The 26,864-nt window shown below is 46.4% G+C and overlaps 1 protein-coding gene across 2 annotated transcripts in view; it reads right to left on the minus strand.

Annotated features, from left to right (window-relative positions):
• Positions 1–26,864, minus strand: part of LOC115093715 (cytochrome c) — a 68,000-nt gene that overhangs the window by 24,031 nt on the left and 17,105 nt on the right. For both annotated transcript variants that reach the window (XM_029605880.1, XM_029605881.1), the window contains exon 2: positions 16,297–16,471. In XM_029605880.1, the coding sequence (XP_029461740.1) occupies positions 16,297–16,465 (169 nt within the window). In that variant the 5' untranslated portion in view covers positions 16,466–16,471. The remainder of the gene's footprint in view (positions 1–16,296; positions 16,472–26,864) is intronic.

Genomic DNA, 26,864 nt, shown 5'->3' on the forward strand with positions numbered 1-26,864 from the left:
TACTCACTAATCACAATGCCCCTCTTCCTCCCTCCACCAAACATTCAGACTTTATTCTCATATTCACTGCTACACCCAGGGCCGGTGCAAGGGAATTCGGTGCCCTAGGCACCTTCAGCCTTGCACACACACACACCCCCCCCCCCCCCCCCCCGTCGTGCTGCCACCAGCCCGACCCCAGTCGCAGCACCGACTCTAGGGGAAGGGACCACATGCTGCCACTCCCCCACCCTCCTAACCTCCCCCTCCACCCCAAAAAACAAAACTCACAAAACACCTGGTACAGTGGGGAGCCCGGGAGTGATCTGCCGCTCCCGGGTCGTCAGCTGCCACTGACCAAAATGGCGCCGGTGGCCTTCAGCCCCTACCATGTGACAGGGGCTACCAGTGCCATTGGTTGGCCCCTGTCACATGGTAGGGGCTAAAGGCCACTGGCACCATTTTGGTTAGTGGCAGCCAAGGCCCCGGGAGTGGCAGATCACTCCCGGGCCCTCCGCTGGACCACCAGGGGGGCATCGGGAGGATGGAACGATGGGGGGGGGGGGCTGGGCAGAATTTTGAAGGGGCACTTTTTGCCCTTTCAAAATTCTGCCGCTTGAAGTGGCCATGAACGGCGGCAGCGCCTCCTAAGTCTCAGCGCCCTAGGCACAGGCCTAGCTCGCCTAGTGGTTCCTCCGGCCCTGGTTACACCCCTACACTATCAAGACTTATACTGTACACATACTGCATCACTTGGACTCATCACTCGCACTCACATACTAGTAAATATATTCATACACACTTAGGGGTAGATTTTCAAAAACGGCGCGTTGGCGTACTTTTGTTGGCGCTCCAGGCGCCAACAAAAGTACGCGGGATTTTAGTAGATACGCGCGTAGCCGCGCGTATCCGCTAAAATCCTGGATCGCAGCGTGCGCAAGGCTACCGATTCCGTGTAGCCGGCGCGCGCCGAACCGCGCAGCCTACCTCCGTTCCCTCAGAGGCCGTTCCGAAATCGGAGCGGCCTCGGAGGGAATTCGCTAACGCCCTCCCCTCCCCTCACCTTCCCCTCCCTTCTTCTACCTAACCCACCCCCCCGGCCCTGTCTAAACCCCCCCCTACCTTTGTTGGGGGATTTACGCCTCCCAGAGGGAGAAGTAAATCCCCGCGCGCCTAGACGCAACCCGGGGACGGTTCCGGGGGGGGGGCGCGGCCACGCCCCCGGACCGCCCCGGGCCGAAACCACGCCCCCGGGCCCGCCCCCGAAATGCCGCGCCGCTCGGCCCCGCCCCCGACACGCCCCCCTCGGAAAACCCCGGGACTTACGCGAATCCCGGGGTTGATAGATTGAACATAGGCGCACCGGCGAGCAGGGCTCTTAAAATCCGCCCCTTAGGACATAGAGGACACATTTTTTTTGGATTTCTGAAAAGAGAAAACGAGTATCATGCATGTTGTAATGAAGCTGACAATACATTCCATGCTTAGCAAGTTTGAGCCCTTTATATACTCAGTATTCTCCAATTTCCTGCTATTTGGTCTCCTGAGTGTCCTCTACTCAAGCTATGAATCACCCTCTCCCCCTCCCGATTCAACAGCCTTCCCAAAGCCTCCTCAAATTAGTTGAATTGAGCCCACAGACATATGAAGGAGCTCACTAGCATGTTTTAGATGCAAGGACTGCAGCGGTATGTACTTTTGCTGTAATTAGATGATCCTCAACATTCAAAATGAGGAAACTTTTTTGAACCATGTATTAGTGTGTATGTTTTGTCTTTTATGAGAGAAAAATACTGTCATGTTTTGTGTTCACAAAAAACCCCCCAAAACAAACCACATTACTGAGAAAACAGTTCTTGCTTCATGGCCCTCATTTTTTCTCCCCCAGTATTATAACTTGTTAGGGAGTACTGCAAATTTTTGTCTAAGAAAAGATAAAACACACATAGTACGGCTTAAAGATGTTAGGCAGTTTCCTCTGGTAGCCCTCCCTTTCTCTAACTTGAAGTCTGCAAGCTTCGAGGTCACCCAGCACAAAATGGAGATAAGACTTAATTAAAAGCATAAGAGCACTACCCCTTTAAATCCAGCTAGCAGAGTAAGAGTTACAGCATAAGCTTTACTAGTGCTGAGCACTGAAACATCTGGCAACTACCCAGGACAGAATGTGTTAGGTTTAAAGCTAGAGATCACAAGATGGCGAATAGCAGCAGTAAACAAAGACAAAGGAGTCCACCATCTTAGAGAACGTATGTAATAAGATTTTCTTATCATTAGCTTGGCAATATTTCTCGAAAGTTAAACAAAGAGATCCCGTCTGAGCATATTTAACCCCAGCACACCCTATGCCAAACAGATTCCCTGCTAAGCAACGATAGGGATTGTCAGTGTTGGATTTGTCTCGAACTGAGAATTTACTTAGCTGACTCACCATTTGGAAGGGCCAGAGACACTTTCCCAGGAAAGGTGACAGCTTCCGCTAGGCTTTTCTACATAATTATACCCTTTTAGTTAGAGAACTAAGATATTTACTCTTGTTTATTATACCGCCATACTGTATATGTTCTGTTTTATTTGTCTCAGGTGTTCTCAAAAGCACCTGTTTTGTGCATATATTTTACAGAAATATATCCTTTCATTTTTTCACATAAGACAGTGTTTTTTTCTTACTCTCTCTGACCACAAGACAAAACACCTCATTCCAGAACCTACTTCAAACCAATACTTCATAACTATATTCTTCAGAACTCTTTTTTCTTGGATAATCGATATGGCATTATCATTAATCTAAATTGATTTTGTTTAATTCAAGAAAAGGGCCATCTGTATCATCTGAACCTCCTCTCTCAATGTTTTGCTGTTGTGCATGTTATTGTCCTCTGTATGATCTGCTAAGGTCACTGTTTTTTGCTGTGCTTGGTGTAGGGCTTTTATGCATGCTTGTGATTAGGTCTGGTACATCTCATTTGTGCTTTTTATTTTTTGTGTATGTTTATTTGTACCCCACCGTGAACAATGGATGCGAGCTGGCTATAAATGTTTAAAATAAATAATTTAGATTCATTTATCTTTAATGATCTTTTAACATGCCAAGAAAGAGAGGATTTAAACTATCAAGTTAATAAAATTATAAAAAGATCAGATTCAGTAAATATGTTGACCTGTTTATTTTATTTTTCTTTGTCATTATCACAAAGTTATTCTGAGAAAACAACTGCGATTCCTAACAAGAATGGGTAGGAGTAGTTTATCTCCATATTTTAAAGTTCCAATTGGGTTATCACTGTGGTATTGTCCTCCAGGGAATTCTATGGATGTTTTGAATCAGGTGATAGAAACTATCATTGTGAGAGAGGAAGTGACGTCACTTCCCATGCTGGACGCCTGAGAGCGGGGCTCCCCATCCACCGGAGCTTTTTCAGTGGCTAATTTGCGAAAATAGCGGCGTTTTGTATTGAAACCTATCACAATCTTTAGCGGAACACTAGTGGATTATGACTGCGAAAAAACCAACTTTCGACTTTAAAAAATTCTCCTATAATAAGCTCGGAGAAGATTCAGAGGCAGAAGCACATAAAATGGCGGCGGACTCCGAAATGGGGGATCTGAGTGAGTCTGCCTGTGCGGAACAAGGAACGACGGATGAGTCCTCGATTCGCGCTGAAATGCGTTCATGGTTCATTGAAATTCGAAAAGATATCAAATCTTTTAAAAATGAACTTGCTAACACACTACAAGAAATGAGAGAAGAGCACGCCTCCATGGCACGCCAGATAGCAGAGGCTGACACACGTCTGGATGATCATGAAGAGCGCTGGGCTGTTCAACAAAAGGAACTCTCTGCTTTACAAGCTCATCAGACGGAGCTCTCTGATAAGCTTGAGGATATAGAAAACAGGAATAGACGCTGCAATTTGCGTTTTAAGGGGGTCCCAGAAAGTGAAGAATATAAGGATTGTGCAACTGTGATTCAGAAAATATGTGCTGTGATTATGGGGGATCAACTGCATGGAGCTGGTGAGTCTGAACATAATACCTAGATCGAGAGAGCACATAGATCACTGGGACCTAGAGTTGGAAATACTCCCAGAGACATAGTGGTCTGTTTTCACTCTTTTCTCTACAAAGATAAAATTGCTGCTGCTGCGAGGAAACAACGTTATTGGAAGTGGGAAGAGCATGATATTGCAGTGTATGCGGATCTAGCTGCTACTACATTACGGAAACGACTGGCATTTAAACCAATTACCACGGCATTAACCGCAGCAAAAGTGCGTTATCGTTGGCTTTTTCCCTTCGGTATTTGGTTTCAATCGGAGGGGAAATCTTTCAAGGCCCATTCCTTTGATGACGCTGTAAAGGCTGTAAAGGAGGCTGGCCTGACGATAGAGGTTCCAGTTTAGGACCCCAAAGCCCCTAAAGGTCGACGTCCGGAGATGCCCAGATGGCAGCGAGTTCCTAAAGGGGGCAGAAGACTGAGAAGAAATCCTAGTGATGGCTCCAAGGAAGGAGGCCTAACTTGACTTTTGTGACGTTTCTTTAATTTTTCTTCACAGGTTTGCCTATATCTAGTATGGATATTTGGGGACAATTGGATGGTATTCCGTTGTCTTGATTATCAGGGAAGTTGTTATACGTGTGTTTGGGTTTCAATTTTTTCTCGGATTTCTATTAATGTTATGATATTCAGCTGCGACCAGTTTACTGCAGCTGTGGGGATGGGAGGTTTTGTTCTTGTTTCAGGATGGGACTTTCCTCCAGTAGATGCTGGGAACGATTTTATCCTTCCCAGGAGGTTCAAGGGGGAGGGGGGAGGGAGGGGGGGGGATAAGTTTTCTCCATATGCATAATGCTTGCTCTCAAAGGGGGTTTCTTTGGTGTGGGGAAGCATATACATACCGGGGTGTACCATTTCCAGGTATAGACGGCTCATGTTTGGTTTATTGGCTAGGCCATATCCTGTCCTGGGTAATAGACCCCGCTATGTTGGGCTTGTTTGTACAGCATAATAGATGGAAGGACCCTGAAATTTAAATGGCTACTATTAAATTTGTATCCCTTAATGTCAAGGGCCTAAACTCAGGTCGAAAACGTAGGCTCCTTTTCCAAGAAATGGGACGCTTGAAGGCAGACGTGATATATCTCCAGGAAACGCACCTTAGGAAGCGATACGAGGCGCTATTAAATAATGTTCAATATCCACATCAATATTGGGCAGCTGCGACCAAAGACGCTAAATATGCGGGAGTGGGGATACTTATCAATAAGGATTTGCACTATGAATTACTGAATTCCCATTCTGATTCTCAAGGGCGATATTTATTGCTTAATATCAGATTGGGGACGGAACTATACTCCCTTTTATCTATATATGGTCCAACTTCTCAAAAGGAGGCCTTTTACACGCAGCTATATAATGCTATCGCTGACAAGGCAGAAGGGAGTGTGGTTCTGGGAGGAGATTTTAATACAACCCTTAATCCCTCATTAGATAATTCAACGGGGCATAGTTCTGATTCCTCTCTGGTTAGGAAAGCTTTAAAAAATATTCAATCTCTGATTGCGGGGATAGACATATGGCGTTCTCGATACCCCAAGTCCCGCTGTTATTCCTTTTATTCGCATCCTCACAGCAGCTATTCTCGTCTAGATATGTTCTTGCTGGATAAGATGCGCTTAAATATGGTCCAAGCAGTGGATATTGAACCGATAGTCTGGTCTGACCACTCGCCAATATGGTTTACACTACAAATTCAAAATTACGATACTGGACAACGCTTCTGGCGCCTTAATGATTCTCTGCTGGAAGATACTGAGTTTCAACGACAGATTACAAAGGAAATACATGACTATCTTAATATTAATAATACTGAGGGGATGGATCCAGGGATCTTATGGGATTGTCTAAAATGTGTCCTGCGAGGCTCCTTTATTTCCCGAGCTGTATATGTTAAAAAACAGGCGGAGAAAGATCGACAAGAACTCATGCTGTACCTTAATGGTCTAGAACTCTCTCATATGAATGATCCTAATAACCCAATGACGTTCCAGGCTATTCAGGAGACTAAAGATAAAATAGCGCAATTAGATTCTGCGAAGATTGCTCATCAGCTCACCATGGCACAACAGAGATTCTTTGAGGGCAGGAATAAAGCTGGGAAGTATCTTGCACAAACGTTAAAAAGTAAGCAAGCTCAAGCCACTATTCTTAAAATCAAAAGTGCCGATGGTACAATGCTGATGGACAATACTTCGATTAGGCACAGATTCCATCAATTTTATGCCCTACTCTACAGTGTAGATCCTAATATTTCCGATGAGGAGATAGCTCGTTATCTCTCGGATATCCCATTGCCAGAATTAACAGCAACTCAAAAGCAGTTTTTGGATAAAGATATTACTTTATTGGAAGTGACAGAAGCCATAAAAACTCTTAAGTCGGGTAAATCCCCTGGCTTAGACGGATACACGCCAAGATTTTACAAACAGTTTGCCACAGCTTTAGCACCTGTACTTCTTAAGTTCTTTAACTCATTGCGTTTGGGATCTGTTTTGTCCTCCCAGGCCAATACGGCTGGGATCACCATATTATTGAAGCCCAGTAGGGACCCTTCTCTTTGTGGTTCCTACAGGCCTATATCTCTTCTAAATATTGATGTAAAGATCCTGGTGAAAATATTGGCAAATAGATTAAATTGTTTTATTTCGCAGCTGGTACATGCCGATCAATCAGGATTTATTCCTGGGAGGACAACTGCAGATAATGTCCATAAGATATTTGATAGTATTTGGTTTGCGAAACAATATAAAATCCCAACCATAGCCTTGTCTATAGATGCCGAAAAGGCGTTCAATATGGTCCACTGGCCATATCTTTTTCTTACTTTGGAGAGTATGGGATTTGGAGCCCCTTTTTTACAGTGGGTACGACAATTATATAATGACCCCCAAGCCTGCTTAAAGATTAATGGTGGCTACTCGCCAACTTTCACTGTGGGGCGGGGTACCAGACAGGGTTGTCCTCTATCCCCCCTGCTCTTTGCCTTGTTTTTAGAACCATTTGCGATTAGAATTCGGGAGCAGGAGGCTATTCGGGGGTTAGCCTTGGGTAGGATCTCGTCTAAAATTTCCCTTTATGCAGATGACATTTTGCTTACTCTAACTAGACCTGAAACCTCACTTACCAGTATGATTTCAGAGATGGAAGCCTTCAGCAGAGTTTCGGGTTTCCGAGTCAACTGGGAGAAATCAGAGGTCTTGAATGTTAATCTCTCTACCCAATCTGTGGCTCATTTGAAGGGACACTTTCCTTTCAGGTGGGCATCGTCGCATATTAAGTACTTGGGGGTGCAACTCAGTACGTCCCAGGATCTATATACGCTCAATTATGTTTCCCTATGGAAAAAATTGGTCAAGGAGATGGAAGAGTGGAGCAGATATCACATATCTTGGCTGGGGCGGATGGAGGTATTTAAAATGTCTATATTGCCAAGATTGTTATATCTTTTTCAAACGCTCCCTATAAAGGTTCCTGCGCCACAACTCCAAATATGGCAGCGGAAATGTATGAAATTCATCTGGGCAGGGCGGAGGCCTAGAGTAGCTCGGAGAGTGCTTTTTCAATCCAAAACGATGGGAGGGCTTAATGTCCCGGATATTTCCCGTTATTATTGGGCTGCTCAATTAAAAAAATTAGTCAATTGGCATAGAGGGAAACATCCTAAACAGTGGATAAATATCAATCAGGAACTCTACGGGGATACCCCGTTGCGGAGTCTTATTTGGCAACCGAAGAGGACTTGGCTTATGGAGCCGGGGAAAGTATTATCTCCCTCCGTTGTGGATATTTTATCCTTATGGTCTCAGCATGGGGATAGGCTTACAGGGCAGCGAGAATATCATGCAATTACCAGCCTGTATGATCATAAAGACTTTAGACCGGGACAAGATAACCCAGCCTTCCAGCTCTGGAGAAGGCGGGGAATTTTGGTGTGGGACCATATATGGGGACCGAAAGGGCTTCGGCCGTTTGCTGATTTACAGCGTCAGTATCATTTACCTGATTCAGCCTGTTTCCCATATATGCAACTCGCTCATTTTGCTAGAACTACTCAGATTGGTGTACACCTGTTGCATGGCCCTTCCTCTTTTGAACAAATGTGTAAGAAAGCTGATAACTCCAGCCAAATATTATCGGGAATCTATCATTTGTTAGCTCAGTCTGGAGGGGCAAAAGCGAATTTTCAACTTGCTTGGGAGCGGGATCTTGGGGTGGATATTTCTATTCCGGTGTGGAAGACCATTTTCCAAGGTCTTGGGAAAGGTTACATTGCTGCATCTATGATAGAGAATTCCTACAAGGTCATGTATAGATGGTATATGTACCCGCAGCGGTTACATAAATTCATGCCCCGGGTTTCTGAACAATGCTGGCGGGCATGTGGGAACGTTTATTCATATGTGGTGGGAGTGCCCTATTTTACAGGTATTATGGCAGACAATTCACCTCTGGCTGAAGGATATGATACCTGGTATATCTGATATTGGTCCGGCGCAGGCGTTGCTTGGGCGAAAGTTTGTAGGATTGCCAGAGGATTTTAATAAGATGGCTCATCATGTTCTGTTAGCCACTTGTCTGGAAATTGCACGGTCTTGGAAGGACCCCAGGGTACCAACAAAAGCAATCATACAACAGAAAGTGGAAAAGATGTATTTATTGTCTAAGATAACAGCCTTTAAGCACAAATGTACATTTAAATTTGAAAAGACATGGCAAGTGTATATAAGATGGAAAATCACCCAAGCTAATGATCCTTCCTGTTGCAACACACAACTTCAGGTATAGGGAGATTCCCTATACTTTGGGGAGGCATTGGTGGTTGTTACTAGTTTTCACACATCTGACCCAATTCTCATTATGGCAGTACGTATGGAGATGGGGGGTGGGGGGGACAGGGAGAAAAAATGAAGGATCTATGTTCTGTTACACAGTGCGTTTTTTGGTATTATGTGTTGAGCTTGGGTATACCTTTATTCTTGTAGAGATGTATATACTGATCTCATTGCTCTGATATATACCTGTTATTCTGCCAGCTGACTTGTGATTATGTCACTGTGAAAGTTTCAATAAAAACTTTAAATGATAAAAAAAAAAGAAACTATCATTGTGCAGTCTATGAAATACCCTTACCTATTAGTAATCGGAGATTTTAACCTGCAAGTGGCTTTGGATATACGTTAAGGTTCATCAATGTGTGTCCATATTAGCTGTAGGTGATTTGATTCAGATTGTACAGAGGCCCACACATGAGAGAGATCACACTTTTGATTTAGTATTTGGGTTCCAATTAGCTCAGGAGGTGGGAAATTTGAAATATCTTGGAAGAGAACAGTTTTCTTAGACAGATCATTTTGCAGTAAAATTTTGTTTTAAATTTTTCAATTTGAAGGATGATGAGAACGTGAGAAGGGGCAGAACCTAAATTTGGAGAAGTTTTGAAGCGGTTAACAGAAAGGGGTTTTTTTTTTGTTTTTAGAATATTAAGGGGTTAATATGAAATGGTATAGATGCATCAGGGCTTGGATTAGTTACCTATGAGAGGTGAAAGTAAACTGAAAGGGAAAGCAAACTAAAAGGAAAGGGTTTATTTCTCCCTGGTTTACCCAGGAGCTGGCAAAGAGTAAAAAGCAAGTTTGCTTACCGTAAACGGTGTTTCTGTAGATAGCAGGATAAATTAGCCATGCTGTCATGGGAACTGCCAATCAGGCCCGGGAGGCAGAGCTTCTTAAGTGATGTCAGAGCTTTGCTCTGAGGCTGCGCATGAGTTCCTGCGCTGGAATCGACTCTCCTCAGTCTGTGATTAAGCAAGCGTGGTCGTAATGCGGAGTCGACTGTTCAGGGAGGTGGGTGGGTCAGCATGGCTAATTCATCCTGCTATCTACGGAAACACAGTTTACGGTAAGCAAACTTGCTTTTTCCTGTTGATAGCAGGGCTGAATTAGCCATGCTGTCATGGGAGTCCTAAGCTCCACATCACACTGAAGTAATTAAATATTGTCTCATTCTTCCAGCAGTGTGATGAAATTAGTGACAGTCGACTCTGTTACTCTGTGGACAATGTTTGTAGAATAACTCTTCCCAGTTTGGCGTCTTCCGCAGTCTGTTGGTCTAAACAGTAATGGGAAGTGAAAGTATGGAGAGAGGCCCACGAGGCAGCTTTACAAATGTCCAGTGGAGCCACGTGTCGAAGATGGGCCAATGAAGTTGCTACTGCATGGGTTTGATGAGCCGTGGGTAGGGAAGATAGTTTGCACTATCGTTTTTCATAACAGAATTGTATACATTGGGTGATCCAGCTAGAAATCGTACGTTTTACTACTGGAAGACCCGGAGCATTGGGACTGAATGAGACGAACAGCTGAGAAGATCTGGTTTGCGAGTTGGTTCGTTGTTTATAGTAAGCCAATGCTCTTTTACAGTCTAAGGTGTGTAGTAGTTTCTCTCGTTCGTTACGATGTGGCTTTGGACAGAACGCTGGAAGTTCAATAGATTGATTGAGATGGAATTGGGAAATAACGTTCGGTAAGAAATTGGGATGAGTATGCAAAAGTACCTTACTGTGGTAAAATTGAAGATATGGGCTATAATGCACTAACGCCTGTAATTCACTGACTCGTCGAGCTGACGTGATTGCTGTTAAAAAGACTACTTTCCATGTAAGGTATTTAATATGCGCCGAGTCCATTGCTCAAATGGTGGTAACATTAGTTGTTCTAGCATGAGATTGAGATTCCAGGGTATGGCGATTTTAGAGACTGGTGGTCAGAAATGATGGAGACCCCTAATGAATCTAGACACTGAAGGGTGTAGTGACATGGATTGACCTTCATACAGTCTGTGAAACGCCGCAATGGCACTAAGGTGAACTCTAACAGAGGAGGTAGCGAACCCTGCGGCATATAAGGAGTGCAGATAATCTAGTAGCTTTTCCGGTGTAAATGTGAGATGGTCTATGCCCTTGGAACCGCACCAAGTTGCATACCTTTTCCATTTGAATTGATAACTGCATCTGGTAGAAGGTTTTCTGGATTCCAACGTTATGTCTTGGACTGTGATGGAGAATCCCTGCTGTGATAACAGGACCCGTTCAACCTCCAAGCTGTTAGATGCAGAGACGAGTGGAGCGGGTGAAGAAGTGTCCCTTGCTCTTGGGACAGTAGGTCTTCCCGCTGTGGTAGTTGTAGCTGTGTATCTATTGATAACTGCAGAAGGTGTATGTACCATAGTTGATGTGGCCACACAGGTGCGACTAAGATTAGTTGGGCCCTGTCCTGCATGCACTTTTGTAGAGTACGAGTGATAAGTGGAATCGGTGGAAACACATACATTAGTGGCTCTGTCCAGGATAGAAGAAAAGCATCTTGAGCGTCTCTGTATGGGCTGGGCCACACTGAGCAAAAGCGATCCACTTTCTGGTTGACCTCGGTGGCGAAGAGGTCTATCGAGGGTGTGCCCCACCTGTGGAAGAGAGTTTCGGCCACTTCGTGATGGAGAGACCATTCGTGGGGATGGAACACTCGACTCAGCCTGTCCGCTTGAGTGTTGGCGATGCCGGGAAGATAAGTGGCTTGTAACAGAATTGAGTGACTGTTGGCCCACTGGAAGATGGTGAGGGCTTCCTTGCACAGGATCCAGGAGCCCGACCCTCCTTGCTTGTTGATGTAGAACATGGCCACTTGATTGTCTGTGTATACCATGACTCGGTGGCCCTGGAGGTGAGAAACAAAGGTTCGAAGGGCGAACCTTATTGCCCTTAGTTCTAGGAAGTTGATTTGGTAGGACTGCTCTTGTATGGTCCATTGACCCTGAGTTTGTAGTTGGTTGAGGGTTGCCCCCCATCTCTTGTGGGAGGCATCTGTAGTGAGTACCGCATTGTGCGGAAGCAGGACAAACTGTGCACCCTTGGTGAGAGCTGAACACTGTAACCACCAATTTAGTTCTTGGGTCATTGCTGGCGTCAGGTGGATCTTGAACGTCAATGGTTGTGAATATTGCTTCCATTGTCTCTTTAGATCCCACTGAATATGTCTCATGTGAAGTCGAGTATTGGACACTGCATGGATCGAAGCCGCCATGTGTCCCAGGACTGTTAACACCTGATGGGCGGATGAAGATGGGGTAATCTGGAGACGGCGAAACAACTGAAGCATGGTGGCTCGTCTGTCCTGTGGCAGAAAAACTCTGTGCTTGACAGTGTCTAGGCAGGCTCCTATGAATTGCAGCCGTTGAGATGGCTGTAGGTGTGATTTTTGGTAATTGACCACTAGATCTAGTTAGTTGAGGCAAGTGATTGTATCGTGAAGGTGGTGGCGTAGTGTTGTTGGGTTTGACGCCACAATCAGCCAATCGTTGAGATAAGGGAATATCATGATACCTTTCTGTCTGAGATGCGCTGCCACCACTGCCATGCACTTGGTAAACACCCAAGGTGCAGTCGAGAGACCAAAGGGGAGTACTCTGTATTGGAAGTGTTGGCTGTTGACTTGGAAAGACAGATATTGCCAGGAGGAAGGGTGCATTGGAATATGAGTGTGAGCATCCTTGAGGTCTATGGAACACATCCAAGCATTGGGTTGGATCAGAGGTAATATGGCCTTGAGTGATATCATCTTGAACTTTTCTGTGACAATGTATTTGTTGAGGTCTCGGAGGTCCAGAATGGGACTTAGATCCCCGACTTCTTAGGTATGAGGAAGTAAGGGGAGTAGAATCCCATATGTTGTTGGGAAGGTGGAAGTTGTTGAATCCCCTTTTGTTGTAACAGTAGGGAGATCTCTCTTTCCAACCGAGAGAGGCTGGATGTGGTCCCTCTGGACGTTAAGTGTGGAAGCAGAGGTAGGGATGGAAAGGGAATCCGGTAGCCGAGGCGGACTATGTCCAGTACCCACTGATCCGTGGTGATGGCTTGCCAGTGTTGAATGTGCGACTGGATGCCTCCGGCGAATACTTGTGTGGATGGTGGCGCGGTTGTTAAAAAGACTGCGCCGGTTTGTTAGAGATGGCCGGCTGTTGGGGTTGGGTTCGTTGCGGCCTAGGACGACCTCTTCTATTTTGGGAGGATTGATTCTGTTGCCTCGGTTGGGTTTGATATGGAAGCGGTCGGTATGAGGCATATGGGTGATACGCGTGTCTCTGGAAAGGTTATCTCCTGGGAGGGGCGTAGTATCTGCGTGCCGAGGGGTATGATTGCGGTACGGTAAGTGACTGAACTGCCACAGATTGTTCCTTTAGTAGGGCTACGGTTTCCTAGAACCTGGTGCCGAACAAGTTGTCCCTTTTACATGGTAAGTTGGCTAACTTGTTGTGGACATCGTCTCTGATGGAGCTCGCTCTAAGCTAGGCGAGGCAACGTGCTGCGATTGCTGCAGCCGAAGTGCGCGACGAGGCTTCAAATCCTTCATACACAGTTCGTAACAGATGACGGGTGGCTTCCTCTAGGTCTCTGATGAGGTCAGAGGCATTGGGATTGGGTTCTGTAGGCTGGGAGGTGTCCTTCACTCGTTGGATCAACTCATAGATGTATTGTACGATATGGAATTGATGATGGTTGATCCTGGTCGCCAGCATGGAAGATTGGAAGGCCCTTTTTGCAAACTCATCCAAGGAGCGCAGATCTGTTCCTGGGGGGGGGCTGCAGAGTGAAGTTTGGATTTCTTGGCTTTAGTCATTGCCGATTCCACCACAATTGATGCATGGGGTAATTGCGGTGCAGCATAGTAAGGGGACTGTTGCATTTTGTATTTTAGATCCATTTTCCTGGACACCGAAGGTAACGTGAAAGATGTCTCCCAAGATTTTTCCAGAACTGTGTTTAGGACGTCATGTGCTGAAAGGGCTGTGGGCTCTACTGGGAGGTCAACAATTTTTAAGAGGCCTAACGTGCCTGCTCGCGGATCTGGCACCTTCTGTGGTTGTATGTTAAGTGCTTTTCCCACTTTATCTAAGAACTTGGGATATGTTAAGTCCTCCGGTGGGGAGTAGGGTTCCACCGGCCCTTCTCCCGAGTTGGACAGGTATCCCATGGAGGAATCAGGTGATGTAGTTGGATCCCCCGGAGAGACTGGCCGTGTGATGTGGTCCGGTGAGGGTGGCAACCAGGTTGTGATTTGGCCCTTGGAGAAGCTGATCTGGACCATGTGGGAGACTTGTGAATCGAGCGCGGTGGCGATTGTTCACCGCTGTCTGAGGACGAAGCTGGCATGTTAAAGGAAGCTTGCATCACCTCATAAAACCGTGCTAAGGCCAAGGACAGACTCATAAACGCCTCTTTTGTTTGAGGAGGCATCTGAGGGCGAGGTGAGGTCGAGGACCGCCATGGTGGTAATGCCGCTGCAAGGATGTCAGAGTCTGGCGGAGTCTGGTGCCGGGGTAACCGAGACTCAGTCGGCAATCTGGGCTTTTTGATAGAGGTTCCTGCAGTGATCCTCTGCTGGACCTGTGTGACACAGAGGAAAGGTCCAAGAATACTTGTAGGGACGGTGAAGAGGATATGGGTGTTGGTGAAGAGGAACCTGAGTCCTGTTCACCGGTGGAGGCCCCGTGTGCTTTGGTTGCCGTATCCATCGACCTATATGCAATTTTCAGTCCAGATGTCAAAGGTTGCATCGACAGCGCCGCGATGAGACGTACCAGGGATGGTCCGTGTGGTCTCTCTCACGATTGCTTTGATGTGCGTCGCTGGTGTCCGGAGATGCGTTGCTCGTGCGTCGTCTCGGCCTTGACCGGTCCTGGGGTCTCTGGTAGACGTAGCCTTGGAGCTGCTCTTTTGCGTCCACGTTGGCGTTGCGCTGAGCGGCGCCGAAGGCTGTGTGCCACGTGCCTGTGTCGACATAGCGGTTGCTCCGTGCGACTTCACCGAAGAGGGTGCGTCGTGCGTCCGCATCGAGGATGCGCCATGCGTCTGTTGCGCTGTCGAGGTGCCGTGCGTCGATGGTGATGAAGCTGCGCCCTTCGACTTTGCGTCGTGTGCCCTGACCGAAGCCTCGGTCTCTAGTTCCGGGCGGTCTCCGGCTGCGGGGGAGAGGGAAAATACCTTCATCACCGCGCTCGAGGTTGCATCTGCTGTCGGGGGCTACCAGACCGAGGCTCACCTCCGAGGGATCGCAGAAATCACCTCGGGAATCTCGACTGGGGGAGGGACCCAACGGGTGTCACTGCAGGAGAGCGGGGCTCGTCTGTAGAGGTAAGATTTCTTCTTAATTTGATTTCTTTGGTAAAATTTACTCTAACGCTGTGCTAGCGTGCATAGAGTCCCTAACTGCTATGGAGACGGAAAATACTGAAGAGCTGCACTTCCTGCAGGGGTATATGTACTACGGCTGATGTCAGATTGAAATCTGATCCATCTCCAACTGCTATCAGGAGTACACTATACCCATTGGTCCTGAGTCCATCTGCTACACGCTAGGAAATCTTAATTATGCATGAGAAATATTTGCATACATAGGAGGTAGTACATGCAAATAAATCTCATACATATTCAGAGATATCCTGAAAACCTAACTAGCTGAAGGGTTTTTAGGACTGGTTTGAGCACTCCTGTCTTAAAGCAGCATTTCCTAACCTAATCCTGGAGGCACACCTAGCCAGAGTTTCAGGATTGCCACGATGAATATGCAAGAGATAGATTTTCATGCAATGGAAGCAGTACATGCAAATCTCATGCATAGTCACTGTAGCAATCCCAAAAACCTGATTGGCAAGTGTGCCTCCAAGACAGGGTTGGGAAACATTGTCCTAAGGACTGGGGAAGTAGGCAATAAATATTTTAAACTGCCCCAGCACCAAATCAAAAGGAAACATAATATCAGTAAATCAGGATGTTCCAAGGAAATAGAGAGTATAAGCATAGAAATATTAGTATCCTGCAATAGCCTTACCCACTGCCAACTGGGGGATATACTTCAAGAACAGCCCAGAAATTCAATATTTTAGTTAGGTAATACTATAAAAACGGGCAGATGGAAACACTGAAGGGTTTTTTCCATCAATTAATTGAATCCTGTCTTAAAGTGATCTCCCACTCTTGGAAAAGAAAGCAACTCAGAAGCTCAAACTATAATGGCATGCAATTATATGATAATATGGATTACTAGCTATCAGAGCCACTTTGGAAGTTAGTCCTGATGAAAAAAGCCAGGATCCCAGATGTGAAAGGATGACATTTCTTCTTATATATCATTCAAAAACTATGTCTCAAATTTATTTTAAAATGAATGCAGGTAACAGAATTGGATCTGCCTTTTCCTTTGTTTTACCTTTGTTCTTGTTTGCATCTGTGTAAGTGAATCCTGCTGCTTGCCCTGTTTTGCGTCCAAATAAACCTGAAAGGTTTGGGCCTGTCTTGTGTTTTCCACCTTTCTCAACTGTGTGACACTGAGAACATTTTTGTACAAATAATTTCTTGCCTCTTTCAACATCACCCATTTTGTTCTATGGAAAAACAGCACAAAATCAAAACAAATAATTGGATGAAGTCAGATAAGTGTCTTGTTATGAAACATCCTAAGTGCTTAAAAATGATGACAAAATTACAAATATAAAAATATTAATCACCAGAACTACAATTCTGTTCTGCTTTTACTAATTTACTGTTTCTATCAATCTAATTTGTTACAAGACAGGTTCTCCCACACACTGCCACAAATATGGACCATATACCAGTGTATGCTGCAACAAGCCAAGGCAGTGACTGCAGAAACTTTGATGTTACAAGATTTCCTGAGTTCAGGTGTTTTCTTTAAAAAATGAAATTAGAAACTCAGTTTTAGGATATTTATACCAGTGTAATGTCAAATTTCAGTTTTAATGGGCAATCAACAGATTGTATCTTTGGATAGAATCACCACACTACCTGTTGTCCCCTCAATTTGTATTGTTTGCTGTATAGAATACGTCAGCCCTCATTACAGATCTCAGAAAATTCCAGACCAACCTCTGCAAGGGGGAATACTAGTTGTATGCCATATATAAAAAAAATTAATAACTATTCCACTAACCATGGAAGGCTTCAAAAGTCAAAAGAAATGCCATATTTTGTCAAATGGGTATCAGTATACAGGCATATCGTCTCTTCCAGTCCAAAAGTGATAGAAGAGACCTCTCTTCTATTTTTAGATCTTAAGAATATTTAGTAGCAAAATATCCACTCCTTTATATCTATTGATTGCACTCTTAATTTGTATTTATGTGCATCATAACGCATTTCTGAATTTAATATCATCCAGCTCCTAAGTCACTAAGGGCCTGATTTACTAAAAGCAAATCGTGTTGATTAGACACGGCGAGTGTAACAGAGGGAAAGCGCGCGAACTAAGGCAGAAAGCAGGGGGAAGGGTAGATTATCAAGAGCGGGAAAGGGAAGCAGCGAGGTGAGGGGGAAGGGTAGGAGGAGCGGGGATAGTTTAAATTGGGAGGTGTGATTGGTTTGGGGGGTCTGACATCAGCAGGATTCAGGCAGTTGGTGAGGGAGAGCCAGGTGACAGGCAGGCGAAAAGTGTCGGGCCATTATTCTTGCGGGTGCATTAAAATAATAATATACCACTTACAGAGGCCGTGGGATTCAGTAATTATGCGCTGGGTCGGCGAGCGAAAAAGTTTGCCGGTAAGCCAAGGGAGGGCTGGACCTGGAAAAGGGGGGCGCGCTGGCCCTGTCCTTAGCAGCAGCAGTGCCTTCCCCCCGGGGAGCCGGCAGCGCCTCTCCCCTCCGCGGGCTTCCAGCGTCTTGATCGCTAGTTCGGGGGACAGCGGACCAGAGGCGGAGCCGGAGCAGAGAGTGCATGTCGATCCGGTGGAGGAGGGTGGGCGCAGCCATGGTATGGCGCACGGTAGCGGATACCTCAGGCAGGAAGCCGCTGCCCAGCCTGACCGAGGCATGGGAGATCCACGGGTTGGCGAAGGAGCCCCTGGGCGCGACGCAAGGGCTCGTGGTGAGGAGTGGCATGCGAGCAAAGGGGCCTGGTCAGCACGGGACAGGCGGAGCCGAAGACAGCAGGAGGCGGACGGCCTCGAGGGCGCCAGATGGCGAAGAGGGTAGGCGAGCGGAGCAGAGACATGGGCAGCAGTTCGACGGAGCGAACAGGAGGCGGTCGGGCTGTCGGCCGAGGTTCAAGGCGAGCTGGCAGAAGCGGGACAAGACAGGCGGGAACGTCCAGCGCGAGAAGCCAGCAGAGGACGGGTCGCGAAGTAGTTGCGGCTCACCAGGAGTGTGGTGAGTGCGGTCGGCTGCGGTTGCACGGGGCTGGAACGGAGGGTGGGGCAGTTAAAAGGAAGCAGAGGAGGGAGGCGGATGGCAGTGTGGGAAGAGAACAGCTAGTTTTTGAGGGATGGAGGGAGTGGGATACGTGTTTGATTGACCAAGAGGGTTTGGGTTCAAAGGGGGAGGGAGATAATCACAGCAGCGTCCCTGGGGCTCAGGCGAGGAGGAGGGAGGCGGGAGAAGGTTCCAGAAAACAGGTTGCCCACTGGCATGGGGGAAGAGGGCAGAACTGACACCGGTGTGAGTCTTACAGCAGACGGGGGGTGGAGAAGTGGCACCAAATGCGCCTGGATCGTGGGCCATTCCTTTGTACATCGCGCACAACGACGAGCCACGAAGAGACCGTATGGAGAGCATCTGGAGTTGGACCACTTAGGGTGGAGCATCGCATGGTTTAGTCGGCGTGGCATGGAATGGGATGAGTTCTTGCCGTTTGTGTCCGAAAGAATATTTATTTTATTTATTTATTTAAGGGTTTTTTATATACCGAGGCACGTTTGCAAAACATCACCTCGGTTCACAATGTAACATAACCTAGCAACAAGCTTTACAATAATATAAATTTTTAACAAGGAGTCGGTAAACAGGGGGTGGTGGAGATAATACGTGGATTATATACATATGTACATTTTTTTTTTTAACAATAGAGTTAATCAAAGCAGTTAGGTAGTTGAAGGGGGGTGGGTGGGGTATTAGGAGTAAGAGGGAGGAGGAGAGGGAGATCCCCAAGAAGTGGGGAGGAGGGAGAATAGATATAATTGGGCGTAAATCAGTCGGGTGGTCATATCGTAGCTTTGGCGGGGAGTCCGTTGGTTAGTCGGGGTACGCTAGTTTGAACAGCCAGGTTTTGAGATTGTGTTTGAATTTTTTGTGGCAGGGTTCCTGGCGTAACTGGGGAGGCATTTTATTCCAGTGGGAGGTTCCTGCTATAATGAATGAGCGCTCTCTAAACGTGACATGCTTCATGAGTTTAGGAGAGGGTGTTTGGAGTTTGGCCTGGTGTTGCATTCTTGTTGGTCTAGTCGGAATGTGGAGTGAGAAATATTCTGGGAACCATTGCATGTTTTGGTTGTGAATGGCTTTGTGTATGAGTGTGAGTGATTTATATATTATCCTGGAGGATACGGGGAGCCAGTGTAGTGACTGAAGAACTGGAGTAATATGTTCATGACGGTGAGTATTGGTGAGGATGCGGGCAGCAGCGTTTTGTAGTAACTGTAGCGGTTGTAAGGTACTTTTTGGTAAGCCTAGTAGGATGGCATTGCAGTAGTCGAGTTTGGACAGAATCATGGCTTGCAGCACTGTGCGGAAGTCGGAGGTGTGGAGAAGAGGTTTGATTCTCTTCAGGGTGTGGAGCTTAAAGAATCCGCTTTTTATAGTGGCAGAGATGAGTTTTTTGAGGTTGAATTGGTTGTCTATCATTATGCCAAGGTTGCGGACTTGTTGTGTAGGAGGGTGGCCGGGTAGAGAGAGGGTGGGGGGAAGATTGTGCAAGGGGTTGTTAGGGGGAGAAAGAATGAGAAGCTCTGTTTTGTTGGTGTTGAGTGCTAGGAAATTGTTAGTGAGTACTTTGTTTATTTCAGACAGAGCAGAGTTCCAGATCTTCATTGCGTTTGTGATGGAGTCAGACATAGGGATGAGTATCTGTACGTCGTCAGCATATATGAAATGCTGGATACCCAGTTTAGAAAGAAGTTGGCAGAGGGGAAGGAGGTATATATTAAAAAGGGTTGAAGAAAGGGATGAGCCTTGTGGTACTCCTTGTGATAGTTTGACAGGTTTGGATTTGTTACAGCCAATTTTTACACTGTAACTCCTGTCATTAAGGTATGATTGGAACCAAAGTAGGGCGGTGCCAGAGATGCCAATTTCCATGAGTCGTTTGATAAGTGTGAGATGGTTGACCGTGTCGAATGCTGCAGAGATATCCAGCAGTGCAAGTATGTGGGATTGTCCCTTGTCCATAGCTTTAAGTATAGTTTCCGAGAGGGTGATGAGTAGCGTTTCTGTGCTATGGTGTTTACGGAAGCCATATTGGGATGAGGAGAGTATGTTGTTTTCTTCAATGTAATCTGTGAGTTGTCTGTTGATGATCTTTTCAAGTATTTTAGAGAGGAAAGGGAGGTTAGATACGGGGCGGTAGTTGGCTGGTTCATTGGGATCTAAATTCGGTTTTTTGAGGGTAGGTTTAATAATGGCCTGCTTAAGTTGCTTTGGGACCTGGCCTAGTGTTATGGATTTATTTAGGATGTTGGCGATGTATTTGGCTATAGTGGCGGGGCTTGTGAGAAGCATTTTGGTGGGAAGATTGTCTGAGGGGTGGAAGGCAGGTTTGATTTTTTTGAGTGTAGTTTCAATTTCTAGTGCAGATGTGTTTTCAAAGTTCGAGAGAGAGGTGTTTGAGGTTTGCGTGGCAGGGTACAGTTGCGTGATCTGGGTGGTGTAGTCTATGGGGGTATTTTTGGATGCTGATAGGTTTGTAGGGTCAGTGTGAGCTGTGAAGCGTGCCATAATGGTTTCCACTTTGGAGAGGAAGTATGAAGCTAGTTTCTCACATTTTGTTTCATCGTCGTTGTCGGGGTTGCATCTGTCTGGTAATGTAATCAGGCTGGTTACATATTGGAAGAGGGCTTGTGGGTTGAACTGGAATTGATGGATTCTTATGGCATAGAAATCTTTTTTTGCTTTCTCTGTGGCCTTACGGTAGATGTGTAATTGGGTGCGAAACAGAGATAGGGTGGCTGGGAGACGGTTCCTTCGCCAGGTTTTTTCTATTTTACGGAGTTCCAATTTCATGGTTTTAAGATCATTTGTATACCATGGTTTTTTATTATTTTTGTCTAGGTTAATTTCTTTGGTTTGGGAAGGGCAGAGTCTATCTGCTATGTCAGTAGTGATTTGGAACCATGAAGAGGTAGCAGAGTTAGCATCCGTGAGGTCTAGGTTAGGGAGTTCTTCAGATAGGGCCTCTATGACGTCTTCGGTTTTAGCCTGTTTGCGAAATCTAATTGTTTTTGTGGGTTGTGAGGATCGGGGGGTATCTTTTATAGTGCATCGTGTATCAATACGGTAGTGGTCAGACCAGGGAATGGGCGTGGAGCAGGGGTGGTCAGCTTGGACTAAAGTATTGGTAAAGATGAGGTCGAGAGTATGCCCAGCCTTGTGCGTTGGGTTAGTCACGATCTGTTTGAATCCAAGGGCATTCATAGCTGTCATTATTATTTCGCATGAAGGGGAAGGTGGGTCACGGTCAACATGGAGATTGAGGTCTCCGAGGATGATGGCTGGAGTGGCAAGGTTTATGTGTTTGGAGATATATTCTATGAGAGGGGAGGGGTTCTTTTCTAGAATACCTGGTGGGGCATAAATTAAGCAGAGTTGGAGAGAGTTGGATTTAAAGATGCTGATCTCCAATTTGGGAGGGGGGAGGGTAGCTTGCAGTGTGAAGTTGAATCTCTTTTTGGCGGCAAGGAGTAGTCCACCTCCTTTCTTTTTGTGTCTAGGAATGGAAAAAATGCTATATGTGTCTGTGGGAAGTTGGTTAATTACAGCGGTGTCGGTATCCTTTAACCAGGATTCTGTAATGGCACATATGTCAGGGGATTCATCGATGAGGATATCATATAGTAGAGTGGTTTTTTTAAGAATAGATTGAGCATTTAGAAGTAGAACAGAAAAGGTCATTATGCCTAGCAGTTGTGTAAGGGGGGAGGCCATGATGGGTAAAAGTGATCTGTGTTGTAGGGTTTGGTAGGTGTTTCGGATCGCTTTGTATGGGGTGTAGAAGTGTGTAATAGTGGGAATGTGTTGAGTACCCATTTTGTTAGTTAATGAATGGGTTACCAAAGGATAAGTAATTGGTAGGTGTAAGTAGGATATGCTGTTCACTGCAGAGAGTTGCAGTGTATGGGACACCTTAGAAAGGGTGACAGTAGTAGGAGGTATTTGTGGGGTGGAAGACGTAGAGAAGAAGGGGGAGGTAAAATATTATGTTTCAGGTAGTATTATTGTCCAGATAACATTCTTTAGTAGTCTTGAAACGCAGGTGGTGGGGAGAGATCGAAGTGAGAGGACGCATGAGCCAAATAGCTAGTTGTGAGCCAATTGTGGGAGGTGATTGTGTACAAAAGTTAAGAACTCACCGTTGGTCTCAATGCTATTTGGAAGGGTCAGGAAGTCCGCCAAGAGTCTAGGCCTCGGTGATGACGTGATAGGCTAGGTGAGACTCCGGTAGATGTAGTTGTAGTTGTCTTATTGGCAGTTCTTTCCCTTGTTTCTAAGACGCTGGCATCTTTGGTGGGATGAAGGATCACACAAAGGGGCACACTAAGGGGCAGGCCCCTTAGTCGCGCTCCTTCTGCGCGAGACGCCCGGCGCGAGACGCCGGAAGTTGTTCTATTGCTTAAGGGGAGTTTTAGTCGCTGGGCGTGCGTCACGAAGGTGTGTGTGGGCGTCTGTTCACGTGTAGTGTCGTTGCCTCTGACGTCGTCGGGGGGCGGGCTCTTCGGCCGCGTGGGGGAGGACCGGCGATCGGCGTCCTCAGGACCCCCGGAGATGGCGTCGGGCGGCTTGGGCTCAGGGACCCCGATGGGTCAGGGCGCCGAATGCGCTAAGCCGCGGACGAACAGGAGCCGGCAGAAAGAGAACGGAGGCAGGTTTGAGCAGGCCTTTATACCTGCTGCTGTGTCGCTGCCTCTGACGTCGTCGGGGGGCGGGCTCTTCGGCCGCGTGGGGGAGGACCGGCGATCGGCGTCCTCAGGACCCCCGGAGATGGCGTCGGGCGGCTTGGGCTCAGGGACCCCGATGGGTCAGGGCGCCGAATGCGCTAAGCCGCGGACGAACAGGAGCCGGCAGAAAGAGAACGGAGGCAGGTGATGTGGGAATGTGTTGAGAATAGACATGTGGGGGGTGCCAGATATTCTATTGGTGCATTTGGGGGGCAATGACGTGGGGAAGAAAACGTGCAGACAGTTGCTCACATGTATCAAAAAAGATTTAGCTCAGATATGGGTCAGGTGGCCTTCGGTGAGGTTGGGATGGTCAGACATAATCGTTAGGTTGAAGAATGCAGACGAACAAGTGTGGAAGGGCGGGGTAAAAAAGTTGAATAAGCAGATAGGTAGATGGATGGGATGGGAAGGGAAGGGAAGGGGGATTTTAGATTAGGCATTCATGGGCCTGGAGCGGGGAGGCAGGGTTCTTCAGCGGGGATGGGGTACACCTATCAGACATCGGTATGGATTTATTTAACCATACCATATAGGAAGGGTTGGAAAAAGAGATCAGCAGTAAGGGATAGACGGCCGCAGTTTGGGGGGAAAACCATGTTATAGACTACATGTTTTTTGGTGGCGGTTAACCCGAGCCCAGAGTTATTGTTGTTGTCAAAATGGGAGATGGGGGGGCACTTGGAGGAGGGGTTAAGGCCCCGCGTAGCTGGGGGGGGGGGGCTGCTACGCGGGAAGACCGGCGAACCGTGGGGCTAGGTTCCCGGTGCAAGCTTGCTCATGCTGGCACGAGGCGGGGCAGCTGAGGGGAGGGTAGCTCCACCATTAGGGCTCAAGCTGGTGGAAGCACAGGAGGAAGTGAGGTGGGGGGGCCAGTTCTGGGGGTGTTATATTCATGATTGTAAGGGCTCGAGTTCAGCGAATAAACTGCGGCCAATTTTTACTGCCATTGGAGAGTTTTGTCTTTTGTGGGAATATTGGGTGGGAGGGGGTAAGCCGATGGAAGCGCAAGGTCTTTCATCCTGCTGTTAGGGGTTTTCCTCCATTCTGTGCCATCAGAACATCTTAGTATATCAGAACATAAACCATCTAACAAATAATCTCTTCAGTTCCTGTCAGATCTTTTTCTTCCATTCTCAGATGTTAGTGTCCACTATTTTTATAACTTACGATTATTCAGCACCTGAAAACTGCCACACAGACAAAAATAAACACTGAAATCCTTTATTTCTCCAGAAAAAAGCTACAAAGTCAGATGGTGAAAGCAACACTAGAAATATGTCTGAGCAGTGGCCTAAGAATTAAAGCAATGACCTAAGGCTCCAGGGAGGAAGACTAAGAACCAATGTCAGGAAGTATTTCTTCACGGAAAGGGTGGTAGATGCCTGGAATGCCCTTCCGGAGGAAGTGGTAAAGTCTAAAACTGTGAACGACTTCAAAGGGGCGTGGGATAAACACTGTGGATCCATCAAGTCTAGAGGGCGTGAATAAAGTGGAGGCATTCAAACAGTGCACGGAGCGGCAGTAGCCACAGAGGCATTCAAACACTGCACGGAGCGGCAGTAGCCACAGAGGCATTCACGGAGCGGGATGCCAGTGGCCAGTAGTTAGTGTTCCACCTTCACGGAGCAGAAGGATGGAGGGCTGCCATCTCCAAAAAAAAAACAAACCAAAAATAAAAACAGGGGTGGGTAAGAGAATGGGGCAAGGGTGTGGCCTGCTTGTTACAGCGGTTGCTACCCCTAATTGATATGGATGTCACTTGGATGCAGATACCGCGCTGCTCTCTAAATTGGTGGTGGGGTGGAGGGGAATTAGGGCTGGAGGGTACTGGAAGCCAATAGTAAAAGGTGGGAGAGAGAAAAAGGGGAAAAAAATGGATAAAGTGCGTAGCTTGCTGGGCAGACTGGATGGGCCATTTGGTCTTCTTCTGCCGTCATTTCTATGTTTCTAACAATCGGAGAAACTAGGGTTCAAATCTCACTTCCCCCTTGTGAACTTGGGCAAGTCACTTTATGTCCCATTGCCTCATATACCCACTAAGGGGGTAATTTTCAAAAGGATTTATGTACATAAATGAAACTACACTCACAGCAATTGTCAAAAGCCATTTACTCAAGTACAGTGCACTTAAGCAAGTAAATTCTATGGACAATTCAATGGCATATATTGTTACAATTTTCAAAAGCCCATTTACTCAAGTAAAACCCAGTTCTACTCGAGTAAATGCTTTTGAAAATCAGGCCCTTAGACTATAAGTTTGGTTGGGCAAGGACTTATAGCACCTGAATTCTACTAATGCTACAAGCCACCTTGAACATTATTTAGAAAGGTGGGCTAAAAATTCAAAATGTTACTTAGCAGTGGTCACAAATGGCCTAGGATGAACTTCAAATGGTGACTTAATGGAAAGGTATGCTCCTGTTTAGAGACCATAATTTTCAAATGTGTTCTATGGAAATAGTTTTCAAAAGGATTTACGCACCTAAAACTGGTCTTTACATGCATTTAAGTGGGCTTTGGAAAATTGCTAAGAAATATGCTATTGAATGGTCAATAGGTTTTATACACGCAAGCACACAACTGGACTTTTGAAAATTACTGCAATATATGGAGAAATTACTACTTACCTGATAATTTCCTTTTGTTTAGAACAGTCAAATGAATCCAGAACAAGTGGGTTATGCACCTCTACCAGCAGATGGAGACAGAGCAAACTGACGTCACTGTATATATACCCCTGCAGGGGCATCAGCCTGCCATTATTCTCTTCAAAAGCAACTATGGACAGACTCACAAAAAACTTGATTAAAAACAGATAACCATTTCAATACTTTGTCAACAGGCAAAACTGAGCTCAGACAAGAAAATGTATTAACACTACTTTAGGGACTGGACTAACACTTACCAGTAATCCCTGTAACACATAGTCACACAAGAGGACCATGGTATAATCATTCAGCAGCCAAGGGAGGGAAGCTGGATTCATCTGACTGTCCTACAGAAAAGGAAATCATCAAGTAGTAATTTCTCCTTTTTTAGCATCCAGTCAGATGAATCCAGAACAAGTGGGATGTACCCAAGCTATTCCCGAATACGGCAGGAGGCTGCCAGCGGTCCTGTCAAAACCACATGTGCAAAGGCTGTATCATCCTGGGCCTGCACATCCAAACAATACAACCTAGTAAAGGAGTGCAAGGAGGACTACGTCGCAGCTCAGCAAATGTCAACGGGAGACAGCAACCTTACTTCCGCCCATAACACTGCCTGAGCCCTAACCTGACTAGGTAACGGCTTTGCAGCATCAACGTATGCTGTCGTGACAACCTCCTTAATCCAGCAGGCTACTGTTGCCCGCGAGGCCAGGTCTTGTTTAGTCCCCGCTGTGAAAAAACAAACAGGCGATCTGTTTTCCGTAAAGGCCCAGTAACCTCCAGATACCAGATGATATGTCTCTTGACATCCAAGGGTCGCAACCAACAATATTCCCCTACATCTCTCTCGCTCTCTGTCCAGAGACAGCAGGGAGATGGACTGATTCAAGTGAAATTCAGTGACCACCTTCGGTAAAAAGGAAGGAACAGTACGCATCCGTACTGCCCCTGGAATCACCCGGAGGAAGAGCTCCCAGAAAGACAAGGCCTGCAGCTCAGAAACTGTCAGCTCAGAACAAATTGCCACAAGAAACACCATTGTCAAGGTCAGTAACCACAAGGGCAGGTTATTCATTGGTCTAAACATAGGATCAACTAAAAGTCCGAAACCAAACAAACTCCATAAGGGGACTGGAAACCACAAAGGAGGATGAAGATGTTTCACTCGTTTCAGGAAATGGGCCACA

The sequence above is a fragment of the Rhinatrema bivittatum genome, chromosome 6 (assembly GCF_901001135.1).
Source record: "Rhinatrema bivittatum chromosome 6, aRhiBiv1.1, whole genome shotgun sequence".
NCBI lineage: Eukaryota > Metazoa > Chordata > Amphibia > Gymnophiona > Rhinatrematidae > Rhinatrema > Rhinatrema bivittatum.